Consider the following 16,797-nt stretch of genomic DNA (forward strand, 5'->3'; position numbering starts at 1 on the left):
AGATTAGTGGGTGAAAGAATTTAAAAAATTGTCTTGCACAATCTGGATGACAAAGGATTTACCACAGACAATACTAATCTCTTTTGTATCTGTATTGTGATTTAAAATGAGATCATCTCATTTATGCCACAGATCTAATGCCAAATCTGTTATTATGTTGGTAGCTCAGGAGAAAGGCACATCATTTTTGCCACCTTTACTTAGAAAAAAACAAAACAAAACAGAAAATAACAGATTTATAATCGTAAATCAAAGCCTGTAATTTGGCACTCAGGTAATACAGCATTCTCTTGTTCCTTTTTCAATGATTTAGATGGTCCATAAGTTCTTTGCCAAAGATAAAATGCAATTGCTTAAAGGTATGAATCATTCCATGGGTGTGATCTTATGCCCGTGTGAGGCTTGCTGTCATTTGTAATACAAAAAGTAGTAGACTTGCCATGTACATTGAAGGGACTATTTTACACTCATCTAATTTTTCACCGGTAATACCCCTGTACTTCTTTTTGCCTCTACTCCTGATATTTAGATTTATGTGACAAATAAAGAACACAAAAAGCAATTTAAATCAGAGCAGAGAAAACGTACTGTAGGCGAGGCTTTCAGCATGGTAATGCCAAAAGGAAACTGTGGTCAGGCGGGTCAGCATCCTCTAAAGGTTAATACAGAATTCTAAATTGCTTAATGTAAATGTAAATTGTAGATGTTGGATATCAAATCAGATTTTTCCTCAATTATGCTTGCCTTGTACACTCACTCATCATTAACATGGTTTTCACCTGCTGCAATCCATCGTCGACACAAATCCCCGGTGAACACCTTACACTTTCTGTCACAGCTGCCAGAAATAAAATAGCTGGATGAGTGATTGCTCGGCTCACTCTCTTTCTCTTCCTTTTGTTCCTGGACTGATGTTGCTAAAGCTCTGCTTGGTGTTTGGCGGCTGCTCAGTTGGGGAACTGAGGGTCTTGGCCTGCGAGGAGACATTATAGGTTGGTCCGTACTGACAGGTATCTATAGATACCATTGACTTTAAATTAAAGCGGTGTGTGAGGTGATTAATCATAAGAGTGTACTCAGGACAGAGCTACAGTGTGATGCATGGGCCTCCCTAACCGGGCTTCACGACAGTGCACTGCGATCAGAGCTAAATTACCCCAGCGACCTGCACTCCTTCTCCTCTTCCCTGCTGTCCTCCCTTTCTGCACACTGCCAAACCCTCCCATTTTACACTCCATGGAGCAACACTGTTTTTTATTACCTTACTACACCCCTCACAAAACCACTTCCAAAATGTTGCAGTTTTTCCTCTGCAGTGTGTTAGACCTAGAAGTGCAGTATATGTCAGGGTGGAAGTTTATTACTCCGTTCAAGTCAGGTACAACGCCCCCCCCCTCCTGCCACACCAGCATGTCGGTGTATACTGAACATTTTCCTCCATGTTTAGATAGAAAGGGACGTCAGTGTTGGTGACACAGGGCTCATTCAAGCCTTGGATACTGTTGCTATGCTTGTGCATGTAGCTTTTACCCCAGTTAAGTGGAGGTTACGAATCGCCCTCTATGAGGGCCACTGATGAGTGTGATTGAAGTACCACACTGATGGTTTTTGCACATTTATCAAACCAAATCACACATACTTAACATTACCCCTGTCAGCTTTTAACCTATGACACGCTGTACCATAACATAGCAGAAGTTAGTAAGTTTTAGTTGTTTTTTTGTTGGAAAAGTCTGTACATTATTGTCATGTGGTAAATGTGAGCAGGGACTGCTTTGATAAATATCCTTGTTTGTGTTTTCAAGGGCATCTGAGATTTGAATTCAAGAAACTGCCGATTTCAAATTATCCTTCTCACAACAACCTGTAACAACTACTGTACTTAAGTACAATTTTGAGATATTTGTACTTGAGTACTTTCATTTTCTGCTACTTTATGCTATTACTGATACTACATTTCAGAGGGAAAATATTGTACTTTCTACTTTTTACTTCATTTGATTGCACGTCACTTTGCAGGTTACATACAAATCACATAATCAACAAATGAAAAACAATGCATTATTATGGATTAAAATACCAAGCAGTGCACAAAGCACCTCGACCAGCTAATACATTAAAATGCCTCTTACACATTAATGTATCAACAATAGTAATCCAATAACATACTATAGTTTATATACTATATAATATAACTATCTGAGAGAGACCATTCTTTTTATTTTTCATACTTTACTATTTCGCTGATTATACTTTTGTACTGTAACTTAAGTAGGCTTGTGAATGCTGGACTTCTACTTGTAGCAGAGTATTGTATTGTGTATTGTGATATTACTACAGTATTTTTACTGAAGTAAAGGATCTAAGTACCTCTTCCACCATTGTTTTATCCAAATGGGCCATGAGAGTGCAGGGAAGTCTTGAGTAACTGGTTGAATATAACCTTTAAGAGGAAGAAAAAAAATAATTACAGTTAAAATAGACGAGCTATGTGGAGAGGGTTCAAAAGTCGTATTTATTTTTGATGGTCAGTAGCTAAGATCAAGGTCTTAACAGTTTATCAGCATGACACAGACAACACAGGGGTTCTGTATTTATTTCTCTCTCTCTCTCTCTCTTTCTCTGTCTCTCTCTCTCTCTTTATTTCCCCCCTCCTCTCCCTCAAATTTTTTTTATACAAGACAGGGTTACACTGCTCAATTTCATGGTCTAATGAGCCTCTCATCGCATGAGGTATCATACTGGCACACAACATGTCAAGTTAGTTATGGGGAGGTAGAAAAAAAACAACTTTATTTCAATTAGTTTCTTGCACTAACTGGTGTGGAAGACTGCCTGCTCCAAACAGCTACCTGAGAAAAAGGAGCGTCGAAGCTACACTCAGAAAACGATGCTCTTTTGTGCTGCAAACTGGAATAGAAACTGAACCCCAACATCAACTGATAATATCATAACATGACTTTCAGATGTCAGAGCTGGAAACCTGTTTTGACATTAGAGTGAGGATGAGGGAGAAGAAGTCTGACTGCTTTTCTTGACAGTTCACAACTACAGCTGTGAAATATAGTATTTCTATCTACTAGCAGGAGAATGAAAAGAAAACGACAAAAGGAGCATCCACCTGGCTTCAGCAGACATCCTCACTTTGAAGAGCAGCGAGGAGGCTCCTGTTGCCGTGTCGTTCTCACATGTGCGCACGCATGCAAACTCTCACTGCAAGCAAAAACACACACTAGAAGAAATGATGAAATGATTCATAATCAGAACTGGTGAACTGAAGAAAAGGCTAATGAGCCTATGCACTGCTGTAATGCACCAGCACCATCTTGACCATTTTTCAGCACACTCGGCTGTACAGTAGCAGCGCTCTTGAAAAATGATCCGTTGTATCCCCGGAACATGTGACTGGTTCCTAATATGCTTGCCTGCTTCCATTTACTGCATCTTGAGAACAACATTAGTGCAGCTCCCTAAATCCTGACGTCAAGGGTATGCTGGAAGAACTATGGGCTCCTTTGTTCCCTGCTCCTCCAGTATCTTTGTGTCAGATGCGATGAACCGAGAGCATAGGGGCATAACCACAACACTACACACTTCTGTCGTTTCCTTTGCTGGAGTAGAGAGGTTTCTCATTTTGGATTTACTTGTGGTTTGCTAACAACTCGTGCGCATTACTGGCAACCACTGAGAAACTTCCCATTTAGAATTTTAAGTGCAGCTCAAATGGATTTTTTTTTTTTCCTTTTCAGAAGTAGAAAGTTTCTCCAATCGCTATGAAAGCACAATGAGGACGGAGGAAGAGGCCATACATGAGAGGCCTACTTTGGTTTTCTCCTGAATGGTAACTCATATTGTGAAGTGGAGGGAGAATGAAGTTCAGGTCTGCCTTGAATGGGTAAAGCCGTGTGTGCAATACAAACTAAAACAGGCAGGCACTGTTCACATGAAAGGAAAAAAAATCTTATTTCTCATGTCTATAAAAATGTTATTGCTTCTATTGAGTACAGTACCCAGAAGCACAGGCTAGACACCCACAAAGAAATGGACAAAATGTCCCTATAAAGGCCTTGCTCTGTGCTGCAGATTGTGTGACCTTTCTGCTGATTTAGCATGTCCTTGTGGACAGTGTGCTTTGCTCCAAGACAGAGACATACATCGCCTGAGTGGGACGTTCATGTGCTCTCCAACCCATTCATTCAACGAGAAGAAATTACATTTTCCAATTGTCTGCAGCAAGATGATGGAAGTACATTGGGGGCAAAAGGATGTGTGGAGAAACACAATCAGCACAGAGTAGAGGCCACAAACATGGCATCAGAGTGAATGTCATAGAAGTAACATTTTTAAAGCACAATAAGAGACTTTTGACCTTTGTGCTTTGTTTTCCTGGGTTCAGCTGCCTTTTCGAGGAGCTTGATCCTGGCTGTTTGTTTGTCTTATGCGTTAAGTTTCACATTTTCCTGGAAGCACAACACAGCTGAATTAATTACGCCTTTAATTGGGCGATATACGAGTATACTAAGTTAAAAATATCTTAAATGTGCACATCTCTGCAGGGACAATATGTCCTCCTAGGAACATTATGTTGTAAACAAAGAAAAAAGAATCATTTAGATTAAAAAAAGAACATAATTCCCCCTTATTGGCTATATCTGGGAGCGCAAGAATTCCAAAAGCGTATTTGTTGTTGTTCAGCATTTAAAACAAGTAAACGTCCCACCTTTGGGGATCACTTGCTAATGCTTTTGGGAATTGCTTCATCATTTTGTCATCCCATCATTGTCTGTTTGCCCGTTTTATTCATTTTTTTTTAAAAATCTGTACTCATGATACAACTGTGCTCTGATTAAACCACAGCTTGATTACAAATGACGATCCAATTTATCGGCTTAAAAGTGATTTTAGAGCCATCACAAAAAACTTAATTAAGCACATTCACACAAAATAACGGAGAATGTATAATCAAGCGAAAATCAGAAACAGCTGTCAGACGATCACAATCCACCTGGGTTTATTGGCAAGTTCACCAAGGACAAAGAGAGTGAAGGGCCACCTAATGCCACGTTAATTTGCTGAAACAGTAATACAAGGCGTCCTGCCTATGAAAGCAACAGAGGTGCAATTAATATAACATGGAATAAATGACCTAGGAAGACTTCATGGAGAGCGGAAGCTGTCATCCACTCTACTGCTCGTAAGTCAGACTCATACAACCTGTGTAATTGCCACATATAATTGCCACATTTCAAGGTTGTAATTATATTTCTATAGCAGTAATTATACAGTCCCACCTTTAGTATGCATGTTCAAATGCACCGATACACTGTGCACATACATGTTCAGGCGCACACATGCACATATACATACTGTAAACACTAACTTGCTTTATGCATTCAACACTTTGAGAACATGCAATCTGAACAAACACATACACATGACAAACACGGAGTAAAATCATGCACACTCTTAAGCAAAATTTTGGTGGAAAATACTATAAATCTCTTTTTTGCATCACTCTTCTCCTCTGTTGCTTCTGGTGTTTTAGCTCATGTATCGATGCTCTGATGTATTAATGAATAGTGATTTTAAGATAATTAACTAAAGGAGAACTTTCCTTTGGTTACTTCTTTTTGAGAGAAGTTGGAGTTTGATGTATGTGTTACTTATATGAGGCTGTTACATCTGTCATAAAAGGCAAAGTGTGCACTACAGCTGATGTAATTAATGCTTTATGGGCTACATGTGGACCAAAAGAATGATTTAACAGCAGACTGCAACCAGATTCAGTGATGGGTGTGGTTGAGTGTGGTCAGAAGTGTGTTTTCTTGCATAATACAGTGATGTCACAGTGTACCGACAGCACACAGTTGAGTACACCTGTACATCACTGCAGCAAGGTGAGAAGGTAAAAAGGTTAAGATTTTCAGGAAGTGTTAAACTGTTCACTGATTGGCTTAAATGTGGGACGATGTAGAGTCGTTTGCGGCACGCGCTGTCCTTGATACTCAACTGATGTCACTGCAATCACAGCACTTCTGTCTCGGGAAAATTACAGTGTGACAAGACACCTGTCAGCGATGACACAAAATGATGATGATTATTAACTGTCTGAAATCTCAATTTTCTGCTCACTATAGAGTAAACTGTTGAGTATCTATTGTATAGGGAGTAGTGAACGAGGGAGGGAATTCAGACACGACCCTAGTGCGTGTATGTAATCATGTAGACTTTGGTTGTATCTGATCATTACACTGTGTGAACGGCTGAACTGTGCTCTACAGTTCATTCCTGTGAAGAATATTGCCTTTAGTTGAAAGATAATATCTTTTTCTGAAAAGTGGTGTAAATAGTGGAAATTCTGACTTTTTCTTAACAGCAAAATATAGTTCCATGCTAAGAGGACACATACTATGGGCATAGTTTGCATTCTGCTCATTATTTAATATTACTAGTAAAGTATAGTAGTTAAAAAGATGACTGTAAAGAAAGCTTGGTTCCCCTCTTTCAGTATTCCTGTCCTGTATCTTATTTGTGAGGCAGCTATCTTGTTCTATTAAGTAAGAATGGGTTACCAACCACACAAAGTGGGTAACTCGCCCTCAGGGGCCTTGGCAGCCCCAAGTTTGCTGTGTGGCAATTACTTTGTTGTAATTTGATTTAGAGCTGCAATGATTAGTCAATTAATTGATTAGTTGAGCAACAGAATATTAATTGGCAACTATTATGACAGTGATATTAGTCTTTTTTTTAAGCAAAAATGCAGATAATTTGCTGGTTTAAGCTTCTCAAATGTGATGATTTAATGTTTTTTTTTGGTCATAAATGATAGTAAACCGATATTTTTGGGTTTTGAACTGTTGGTCAGAAAAAAAAAACAAGACATCTGAAGATCACTTTTGATTCTATGAAATTATAACGGTCTTTCTTTTTTTTAACTATTTTCTGACATTTTATAGACCATACAATTAAACACTTAATCGGGGAAATCTACAGATTAATCAATGTTAAAAATGATCGTTAGTTGCAGCCCTAATTTGATTAATTGCAAATCTGTTTGGTAACATGCACCACTGAAGCAAAACTAAAAACTGAAATGTTGAGAGCCCTCAGTTGGCTCCCAAAAAGGAGTTAAATCATTCAATCAAATTATCACAAGCCAACTGAAATACAGCACACATGGGGGCAGGGTAGTATTTGAATGTAGGCAATACTAGTTGGTTTCTGGGCAAAATCAGTTAGCAGATGTGCTAATTTGCTATTTTGTGCCCTGGGGGCCTGTAGCAGATTAATCTGGACCTGCTTTAATTTGTACCAGAGTTCAATCTTGGAGAGCAGTGGTGAAGAAGTTCACATCATGAAGGTAATGGTATATATATATATATCCTAATATCACATTACTATAGTGTTAGCAGCTACGCTAAAAGCCAACCAACTGTTCAAATATTCTTGTACACTGTTTGTCAGTTCTGTTGATTGTAAAGACTGTTTGCTTGACCTTCACTGTCAGACTGCTTTTTAATCAAGAGATCAATCAGCTATTACTGATTAATTTTAGTGTGTGTGTGTAGCGCAGTGAGAGCTGCCTCTGTTGCATGACATCACATCATCCCTGCTGCACTCAAATGTGTTGCAGTGGAAGTGATTTCCTTTGCATCAGTTGTAACGTGTCTTCATCTCGCTACGATGCATGCAGCTTAGCTCAGAGGTGAAATGATCTACAGGATGAGAGATCACTAACTCCCTCTGAATAAACCTGCCAATCTCAGAGGATGCAGGATACTGGGCTTCAGAGTCTTGCTCTCTCTTTGTGTCCAGTCAACTCACTCACTTCAGTCGCAGCTTTGATTCGTCTCTTTCATTGTTTCCTTCCCCTGATTACTGTCCCGGTCGCTCTTTCTTACTCCAGTCTCATTGTCGCCTCCTCTATTTGTCTCATCTTATCTCCCCCATCCTTTTTCTGCTTTAACCGTTTCCCCTATCCTTCTCATTCTCCGCGCCTTCCCTCCCTTGCTCTTTATCTTAACCCCTCCATCTCCTTCTCTGCCCTGTTCTCATCAGACACATACAGCGAGCGATGCGCAAACAACATCCCTCACATCTCCAATGAGTACCTAGTTATCATCTTGTCCCCACAGCGGCTTTCTGTCTGGCTCCGTCTCAGCTTGGATTCCGTCACTAATGGGACTGCATCATTTTTGACAGCTGCAATTCCTCAGCGCTGACAAACAGAGATGTGGTGCTAGCTCTGCGAATACAGCTCAGAGGGATTGTAGACTAATGCCTCAGTCTGATTTACACATTTACAAAGGCCCTTTTAAAAACATAATTTCTCTTTGACACAGACGGGCTCGAATTGTATATAGAAATGCCGCACGGCCTGTAAAGACAGCACAACTTTATAGAGCTCACTTGCCCACATTTTACGCACATCCCCTTCATATCGCCTCATCTCAGTTTCTTCTGAAATGTCCTTTTTTTTTTTTTTTTTTTTTTTACTGAAAGTAATGTCAGCCACAATCTCAGTGTCAGTGAGCACAATGCATGAAATATTTATGAGATTTGAGAATGCAGTGACAACAGACAGTAACTTGTCAGCGTGCTATTCTAGGTTCAGACGTCTTAGAAGTTCGTATATGGTTCCTCGGGCTCCACAGATCTGCAGAAGAGAAGCTAAGTGAAACTTCATGAAAGCTTCAACAATAGCACATGTTAGTGTTTGCCTGCCTTCGATCTCTCAGCCAGCTAATCGTTTCCACTGGGTCCTGCAGGGCAACAACAAAGAGTCCAGAATTTGTATGCCAATCTGTTATTTCTTTTGATTGCGTCCTTAACTAAATGTACTTGTTTTTGCAAGCGCTGCTTTCATCTCTCTCAAAAGGGGCACTTAACAGCTGACTTGCTTGTGACCCTGGACAGGCTTTGAAAGCAGACGCACACCACAGATTGCAATATCAAATGATCCGTGCAAACAACTGTCTCTGTTGTTTTTTTTAAATTCTTGTTTGTTATTAGGCAATTTAATTATGTTGAGGAAGAAGCCACCGTATGTCATTTATTCAAAGGACGGGTTCTCATCTTTTCAAGTTAAAACAATCCTCAGATGCTCACATGTTTATTTAAAGAGTTACTGGATGCTTTCATCATTCCTTCTGTCCATAAAGGCCATGGAGAGATCCCCTTCTAATGAAATTTTAATGTAAGCGATGAGGGACAAAATCCAGTCCTCGTTCTGTGAGAAAATGCATTTTAATATTAGGCTTCAGCGGTCTGAGTTAGCCAAATCAAGTGATTATTTTCCAAAGTTACAATCTTTTCAGTACAATATTCCCTCTTTATGTTTCCCCCAGACTGTGATTTGTTGCTGAGCCGCTGCAGAGGCATGATAACAAAAGGAGGGCGACTGTAAGACTGTAACTGTAACTTTGGGAAATACCCACTTAATTTGACTGTCTGAGACCTCATATTAGCTTCAGCTGAACTTGGAGCTAGGATGGGATTTCTTCAAGGCCAGTATAGAGAGCAGAAATGTTTACAGACACCACGGTGGAGTAGACACTGAAAAAGTGTGCACTCCCTCTTAAATGGGAAATATAATGCTTTTTGTGATTTTCTGTTCTGTTATGATGTCAGATGTCTATGTTAAACATGGTCAAAGTTCCAACACTTGAGGTGAATGTACGTAAAATGCTTCCTGTAAGACAAAAGCCCAAGTGTCAGCCTGCTCTGAACACTCTGTTTGCAAAGTTACCTCTACTTAGTCCTCGTGATGACACCAGATTGTTCGTGCATGCCCACAAATGGGAGTCCGTTCACGTTGGCCTTTACATATTTTGGATCGGATTCGGGCATGCATGAATGTATTTCAGAAGATTCCATTTGAAGTAAAGAATGAGAAAAATTTGTGAAATCCACTACTACTACTACAGTTTGTTTACGTAGCCTCCAGAACAGACGGAAGTCTGTGAAGAGGCAGCTTCCAGATGCTGGCCAATCAACTGAGAGTGGGCTCATTGGGAGGGGGGCTGTAAAAAGACAGGACCTTAAACAGCCTGTTTCAGATAGAGGCTGAACTGAGGGGGTATAAAGGGCCAGTACAAGATAAATAAGGATAAATAAATTGTGCAAAGATTTACCAGTAGAGCCCCAGACTGTAAATATAGCCCTGGAAATGTGCATGATACATCCCCTTTAAAAAAAACTCATACCAACTTGTAGTTAGTGTAAAGTGTAAAATATTTTGTTGGTTTTTTTTTGACTTTTTAAAAAGGGATTTATTTTCTGAAAGGTCAAAGCACTACATAGCACCTGCTCACAGAAAATTCTGCATCAAGGTTGAACTGGAAATGGTAGCACCAGTCAGAGAGAACATTTTAATTTCCTATTGGTTGGCATTAGGGAAGCTCATGCAGTGAACTGAGGAGAGCTGTGTGTTGAAGCTTATCGTGTTTGAAGAGAGGCAGGTACACTGATCTGTGTTAATAACGTGGTGGTAAGAGCCGCTCAGCCAGCCAGCGGTTATGGCCTGCCAGCGTATTACCAGTGACATCACAGATCAGACTCCATTTGGCTCCGCTCGGTCTGCTCTCATTAGAGACGACATCCTACAGGAGACCCTGCTGGTCATACACACACTGCCCTTTAAAGTATGGTCAAAGAGCAACTGTAAGAGCCTTACAGACAATACTTTAAAGCTGGCGGTAATAATGAATGTCAGGTAATGTATATCAAGCTTCCATTTCATATTTTTATAGTCTTCAATGACATCAAAACCAAGGGAAGCACACTTGTGAACAAAGGAAAGCTAAAATATTCCATGCTATGTGTTTCAGTTTATGTCAGCTGCACAGTTCAGAGAGATGACTCTCATTAGACTTATTGTTTTCATTAGTTTCATTGAACGTTCAGTGATTTTTAGACTCAGTATGTTCCGGTGGTGGCATGTTTCAACTTCAGTCATAGGATCTAGAGGCTCATTGGTGATCTTATTTTAATCAGGATTTGCAGAAATACTTTAATTTATAGCCAGCTGAAAGTCTCTCAGAGCTTCTTGGAGCATGAACAGAGCCAAAGCGTTAAATATTTCAATAAACAAGTAGATTTTAAATATTTCATGAGTGGAACGATTGATATGAACTGAAACTACTCTATGAAACATTAAACGCCCTCTGTCCATCTGAACTATACAGATACACTGGCTTTCTATGAGCATGTCTTGTGCCACGGCCTCTTTAGCTGCATTTAAGCCAGAACACTGGAGAAATACATGCAACGCTGTCATGATTGTATGTGCATTCATACATCATAGGAGGAGGGAAATTAACTGAATAGGAATCTGTTCTCTCTCCTAGGCGTTCTCCTTTCTTATCTCACCCTGAAACTCCCCCACTACTCCTTTCTCACCCAACACTGCTCTCTCTCACTGGGGTGAATACAGAGGAATAACATTGCGTAGGATTTCAAAGGGTGAAAAAAAAAAAAAATCACATTCAAGAGTGTGGGTGCCAAGTGAAAAATAAACCTAATTTCTCTGCAGGGTTAGGGAGTAGTAGGAGAGGGGTTTATCTCATGTCCTACCACATCTATGCCCTTCCGCAGAGACGCAGCTCTGCAAAATTTGGCTCGCTGAATATACTGCAGCACTGATCCACTCTGATAAAACACTGTACTCTTCACCAGTGTACAAATCCCAAACTTAATTACTATGAGCTGAAATAAAAATGAACTCTATTATGAAGATATTGCCACATATTTGTCTTTTTTTGTATCTAATTAAATTCATGTGTGTCGTTTGCCAAGATTTCCCAACTTTATTTTCTTTATGTAATAAAATTTTACTACAATTTTACTACAATCATCCAAAATTAAGAAATGAAGATATATTGGATCTTCAGTGATGCCACAACTGCTTCCTTTGGCTTTTGTTTCAGCAGAAACACAAAGTATATTTTGGGTATTAAATGAATTAACTGAGTTACAGTGAGCACTGTACTATTTTAGCTAAAAATTGGCTCAAGAAATATAATCAAGAACAACCATATAATGCCCAGCATTTATTCACCGGTAGATATTCATTCTGTAAAGTGTAACTCAAGACAAAGTGAATCATAGCCTGAAAGAATACTCCGGTGATTCCGTATTGCACTTCCATAAAGTTGACTTGTGGGAGACATTAAAACAAGAGTGGGCGAAATTAAAGCAGCAGAGACATCCTGACTTTCAGTCCCATAATGCAACTCAGTAGTGTCTTTTGTTAGACACTCCCTGCCTCGTAAACTTCCATGTCTATCAAATTTAATGCCCCAGTTTGTAACACGGGCTCTCTGTTATAATTTATGTTCTCCAAACTAGAAAATTTTCTTTGACATTTAAAATCGGTGGACACCTTTAAACTTACCTCTGATTATGTTAGCAGAACACAAAATTGGTACATAAACTTCACAGTAAATGACAAAGGACAAAAGATTCATGGAATATCAATATTTTATTATCATACACTCATGTGTAAAGTATTACATCGCAATCAAAATATACTGCAGTAATCATCTATCCAATGTAATTCCAGCATTTGTAGAGCCTGTTGATCCTGAGAATGTCGATGTCAGAGAGGCCCTCCCTCTGGCCGATGGGAACAGAGGAGTCAGGGATGGGAATTATAGTTTCTGATCTGAATTTCCCAAAAGCAGTTCTACAGATATGGTGATGGTAATGAGAGAAAGAATCATGTCAGGAATAGTAGGAATTTGATCTTAGAATAAATCAAATTCAGGATAAACTTGTTTGTCTAACGTTTTTGTTCTACTTTACCTTCCGTAGTGCATCACAGAGGAGTAATCATATGGAGTGTTGAGATGATCAGAGTCCTTCTTTTTGAAGTTGAGGACAAAATCTGGTGACAAAAAAAAGAAATGAATAGCTAACAGACTGATGGAATAAATCAGAATCCATCAATCATAAATGATGCTGTGAGGTTCTTACGTTCATTGACGTTTTCCCAGTTGATTCTGATATATCTGTCGCGGTCGGGCCGAGTGTGTTCATGGTAGAAACCCAGCGCGTGCAGTATCTCGTGCTGTATGATGCCACGGCGTATGCAGCCAAACCTCTGCAGTGACAACACCTGCTTTACTCCAGTACGACCCAGTAAAGAGGAACACCTTTGTGTGGAGAGAGAGAAGCAGAGACAGATATAATTAACATGCAATATGCAACTTGAAATGTCATAAATTAATATTTTCATTTTAATAAACTAATATAATGTGTATTATCAGAGACCCTCTGTGTACATGCTTAAATAATTGGCTTTCTGTTGTTAGGCAGGTATTTTTTACTGTTAGCAGAGTTGTGGTTGTCAACTGCAGATTCATCATGCTAACAACTAGCTAAAAACATCAAGAAATTAAAGAATTGTGAAGCTTAAGTTGCAGTTTACTGTTCTTTTGCTCCATTCTTGCTCTTAAAATTCTTGTTATAAGCTGTATGGATGAAGGTTTACTAAGCTAGTTGCTGTTTCAAGAGGTCACAGAGAGGACTGACAAGTGTTGGCGTAGCATTTCATCCAACTGAGGGGAAGAGGGCAGGATTTAAAGACAAAACACTTCCTGCCTTAGTTAAAAACAACAAGATGCATGTTGCAGCTTTAACCTGTTTGAGGCACTAGATAAGTATTTTAAATTTATCAAGGCAATCCAGGAAAAATCATGAAAATTGTCATTCACAGGAGAGAATGACACCCTAACTTTTAAGATCCACATGGCCTAAAGATAGCTAACCTGACACGCCAGATGGTTTGTTGTTAAAGGAGCATATAGGTCCTATGCACATTTACAGGTCTACATTTTGAACCTGGGCCTGTACTGGAATATCTTTGCATGATTTACAGTTCAAATAACTTCTTATTAATCTTATACTGGCTCTTTATGCAGCCTCTGTCTGAAACAACGTTTTAACTCCTGTCTCTTTAAGACACCCCTTCCCTATGAACCCAATCTGTTCTGATTGACCAGCTTCCAGAAGTATACTGTATAGTATACTTGTGTACTTTTCCCCTTCACATGCAGGGCACTTTACTTATTGACTCACCCATATCTCGGTTCAATGCTTAAGTACGCCCTCTGAGTCGCACGTGGAATGAAGCGAATGCAGGTCTTTGATTCAAAGCCTTTCATGGCACGTAAAATCTCATTTTTCTCAGTGTTATCTACAGTTGTGGATAAAAGTACTTCATTAGTAATGTCATTTATTGAGTATGTTAACATGTAGAATCCAGCATTCCATTAAAGTGTCACCTTAAAAATTAAAACCCACCATATTTTTTGCTCAGAAGGAAAGGGATCTCCACATTACGGTTCGCAGACTTTGGCCACAGACAGCTATTTGCTTTTTTAAGGCACTTCACAGCATTCCTTGTTCTTGGAACCAGCACATCCCCTTCCAGCAGGAAATCAGAAGATCCTAATAGAATAAAACATTTTCATTTGAGTGACTAAAAAATGCTATTAAGTTAGGCAAGGAATCACATATATATATATATATATTAGAAATGTGTTCTAACGTGGCCTCTCTCAATAGGAATTGAGAGAAACATATGTTCCCTCGCCGTCCTTGTAATATCATCAGTGAATACTCACCATTGTTCATCCTCAGAATAGTTGTGGTAATGTCCTCTGTGGCAGACGTATCTACAGAAATCTCTGTTGAATAGGAGAAAAGCATACACCATTCAAGCCTGTTTTCACAATGACACACAGCGTGTTACCTTATAAATTTTGTCCGTTAGACAAGGTCGCAAATAGATGCCTGAGCTTTGGTCACTTACCGGTATCAGCCTCATGATCCTGTAAAGAAAATAGGGGAAAAAACCCATTAATTCCTCTTAAAGTACTTTAACTCAGTCTAAGTCAATGTCTTGAAGGCAATATAGAAGCCAATGGTATGGGAAATGTGTCATTACAGTACATACAGTGTGTACAAACTGATCCCCACTATATTTATTGAGAAAGTTCTTACATTGCCAGGGTGAGCATTACAGAGGCCGATAAGCAGCAGCAAAAGAAGAGGAATCGTTGCTCTGAAGTCCATTATTGTGGCTTTTGGAGACTTTTCTTGTCTCACGGATGCTGAAGCCCACTCAGGGCCGAGTTTATATGCAGGCTGTCAAGGTGTGTCTGTGTGTAGAGATTAGTGGTGGAGGTTCAATGGGCTCTGTCTTAGACACACAGCTGATGGGAGTGCCCTGCCCACCCTGGCTCCACTGTTGCCACACAGGGATAATCTCATTCTGGAGGGATTACAGTGACCACAGGCTGCTGTCAGCTTGCTTAGCATCAGATTTCAGATGGCCTTTTTAAGCAGTAGGGGGTCTGCGCATGAGATCTGGATCTGTCCCAAAGTTTTATTCCAAAAATAACAAATACACCATTTGAAAGAAACAATGCTATGCTCTCATTAAATATTTGCAGGCACTGAGATGAAGTAGTAGCTTTTAAAGCCTTCTTAAATAAAGTAGCAACATAAAAGATCACTGTATGGAACAATGAATAGGGAATGTTTATTTCCCCAAACTGATACTGTGCATACGGTAATATTTAAGAATAAAACTAGGAACAGTGATACTATTGGGAATAGAAGTAACAGTGACAGAAATATGTACTTTATTTGTCCAAAAAATGCACTATAAATCATGTAACAATCCTCAATAATATAAAACGAGAAAAAGAGTGTACTTCTACACTCTGTGAGGCTGTACTTTGAGCTTAATGCTAACATCAACATGCTAACATGTTTACAATGACAATGCTGGTATTTAGCAGGTATAATGATCACCACCAAGTTTTTTTATATGAATATCCTCTACAGTTCTTTTCATACTGTGAACATAACTTATATTAATTGCATGATGTTTTATAGTGAAAAACAAACTTTATTTTAAGGTAAAAAAAAATGTAAAAACTTGTTTGTTGAGGGATCTGCTCCAGCACTATGAACATCTCTTTGGTTTGGTGCTGCTATCTTTGACTCCCTACACTGCTGAGTTTTTCTTTTGGCTAGAAAATTTGATTTTAGTAAGCATAAGAACATCTTATTTCTTCATTGGCGTCAGAGCACTTTTACTTTTTGTATTTCCGAGTAGGACCACTTAAGAGCTCGATCTCTAACAACTCCAGCACCACTGATACCATCAGTGTGCCCCATAACAGAAACTTAATTTCCTATTAAACCAAATGGCCAGTGTGGCCTTTATGACCCTTTTTAGTTTACACTGGGTGTAAACTATTGTTGTGTGGCTCCATTTTAAATGTGTTGTTTCAAATAATAATAATGGCTCAATTAGTGTGTGGCTGTAAAGTTCTGTATTCATTACTGAAGCGCTGCTGCTGCAGCAGTGATGATCTCAGCGGTAAAGATCGGGTCTTGGCTGCCAGACTGTGATGAATAAAAAAAAAAAAAAAAAAAAAAAAACAGTCTCCTAAAAGCTCTAGATCCCGAAATGGGTTGTTTAGAGAGATGGGTATTCAGATTTATTGGACCCCTCGCTAATAAATCATCAGCTTCTAGCCCAATGTTTACAGGAGAAGAGGGATGCTGTCTGGGTTCACAGCACCATAAACTGTTTTAGGATCTGATTTCACATGTCAAGGCCGGCAGCTTCAAACTGAGATTCCATCATAGCAACCTTTATATGATGTGATCCTCCGCTGTACATCACAATAATGTCACATTTATCATCAGGGAGCAAACATTGCATCCTGTGTGTGTGTGTGTGTGTTTGTCGTAGAAAGAGATAGACTGCAGGTGTGT

General features: G+C 39.3%; 2 protein-coding genes across 5 annotated transcripts in view; one reads left to right on the forward strand and one right to left on the reverse strand.

The window, feature by feature from the left end:
• LOC122999857 (MAM domain-containing glycosylphosphatidylinositol anchor protein 2-like) overlaps positions 1-16,797 on the forward strand; it is a 180,978-nt gene that overhangs the window by 26,162 nt on the left and 138,019 nt on the right. The gene's annotated exons all lie outside the window — the stretch shown is intronic.
• On the reverse strand, positions 12,463-15,285 carry LOC122999858 (low choriolytic enzyme-like). The gene is made up of 8 exons (XM_044377177.1): positions 15,007-15,285; positions 14,816-14,834; positions 14,628-14,678; positions 14,305-14,451; positions 14,080-14,197; positions 12,976-13,154; positions 12,805-12,886; positions 12,463-12,685 (listed from the first exon to the last, which is right to left on the reverse strand). Exons 1-8 carry the CDS (start codon positions 15,076-15,078, stop codon positions 12,544-12,546), a joined length of 810 nt encoding a protein of 269 aa, XP_044233112.1. The 5' UTR covers positions 15,079-15,285; the 3' UTR covers positions 12,463-12,543.

The sequence above is a fragment of the Thunnus albacares genome, chromosome 16 (assembly GCF_914725855.1).
Source record: "Thunnus albacares chromosome 16, fThuAlb1.1, whole genome shotgun sequence".
NCBI classification, from domain to species: Eukaryota; Metazoa; Chordata; class Actinopteri; order Scombriformes; family Scombridae; genus Thunnus; species Thunnus albacares.

What these genes read in the sequence shown, in the direction of transcription:
- LOC122999858 (XM_044377177.1), bottom strand. Translation starts at nt 15,078, where the DNA reads ATGGACTTCAGAGCAACGATTCCTCTTCTTTTGCTGCTGCTTATCGGC. An exon ending in CCTTCTGAGCAAAAAATATG is followed by an intron (nt 14,198 to 14,304) that starts GTGGGTTTTAAT and finishes CCACAACTGTAG; the next exon opens with ATAACACTGAGAAAAATGAG. An exon ending in TCTGTGATGCACTACGGAAG is followed by an intron (nt 12,686 to 12,804) that starts GTAAAGTAGAAC and finishes CCATATCTGTAG; the next exon opens with AACTGCTTTTGGGAAATTCA.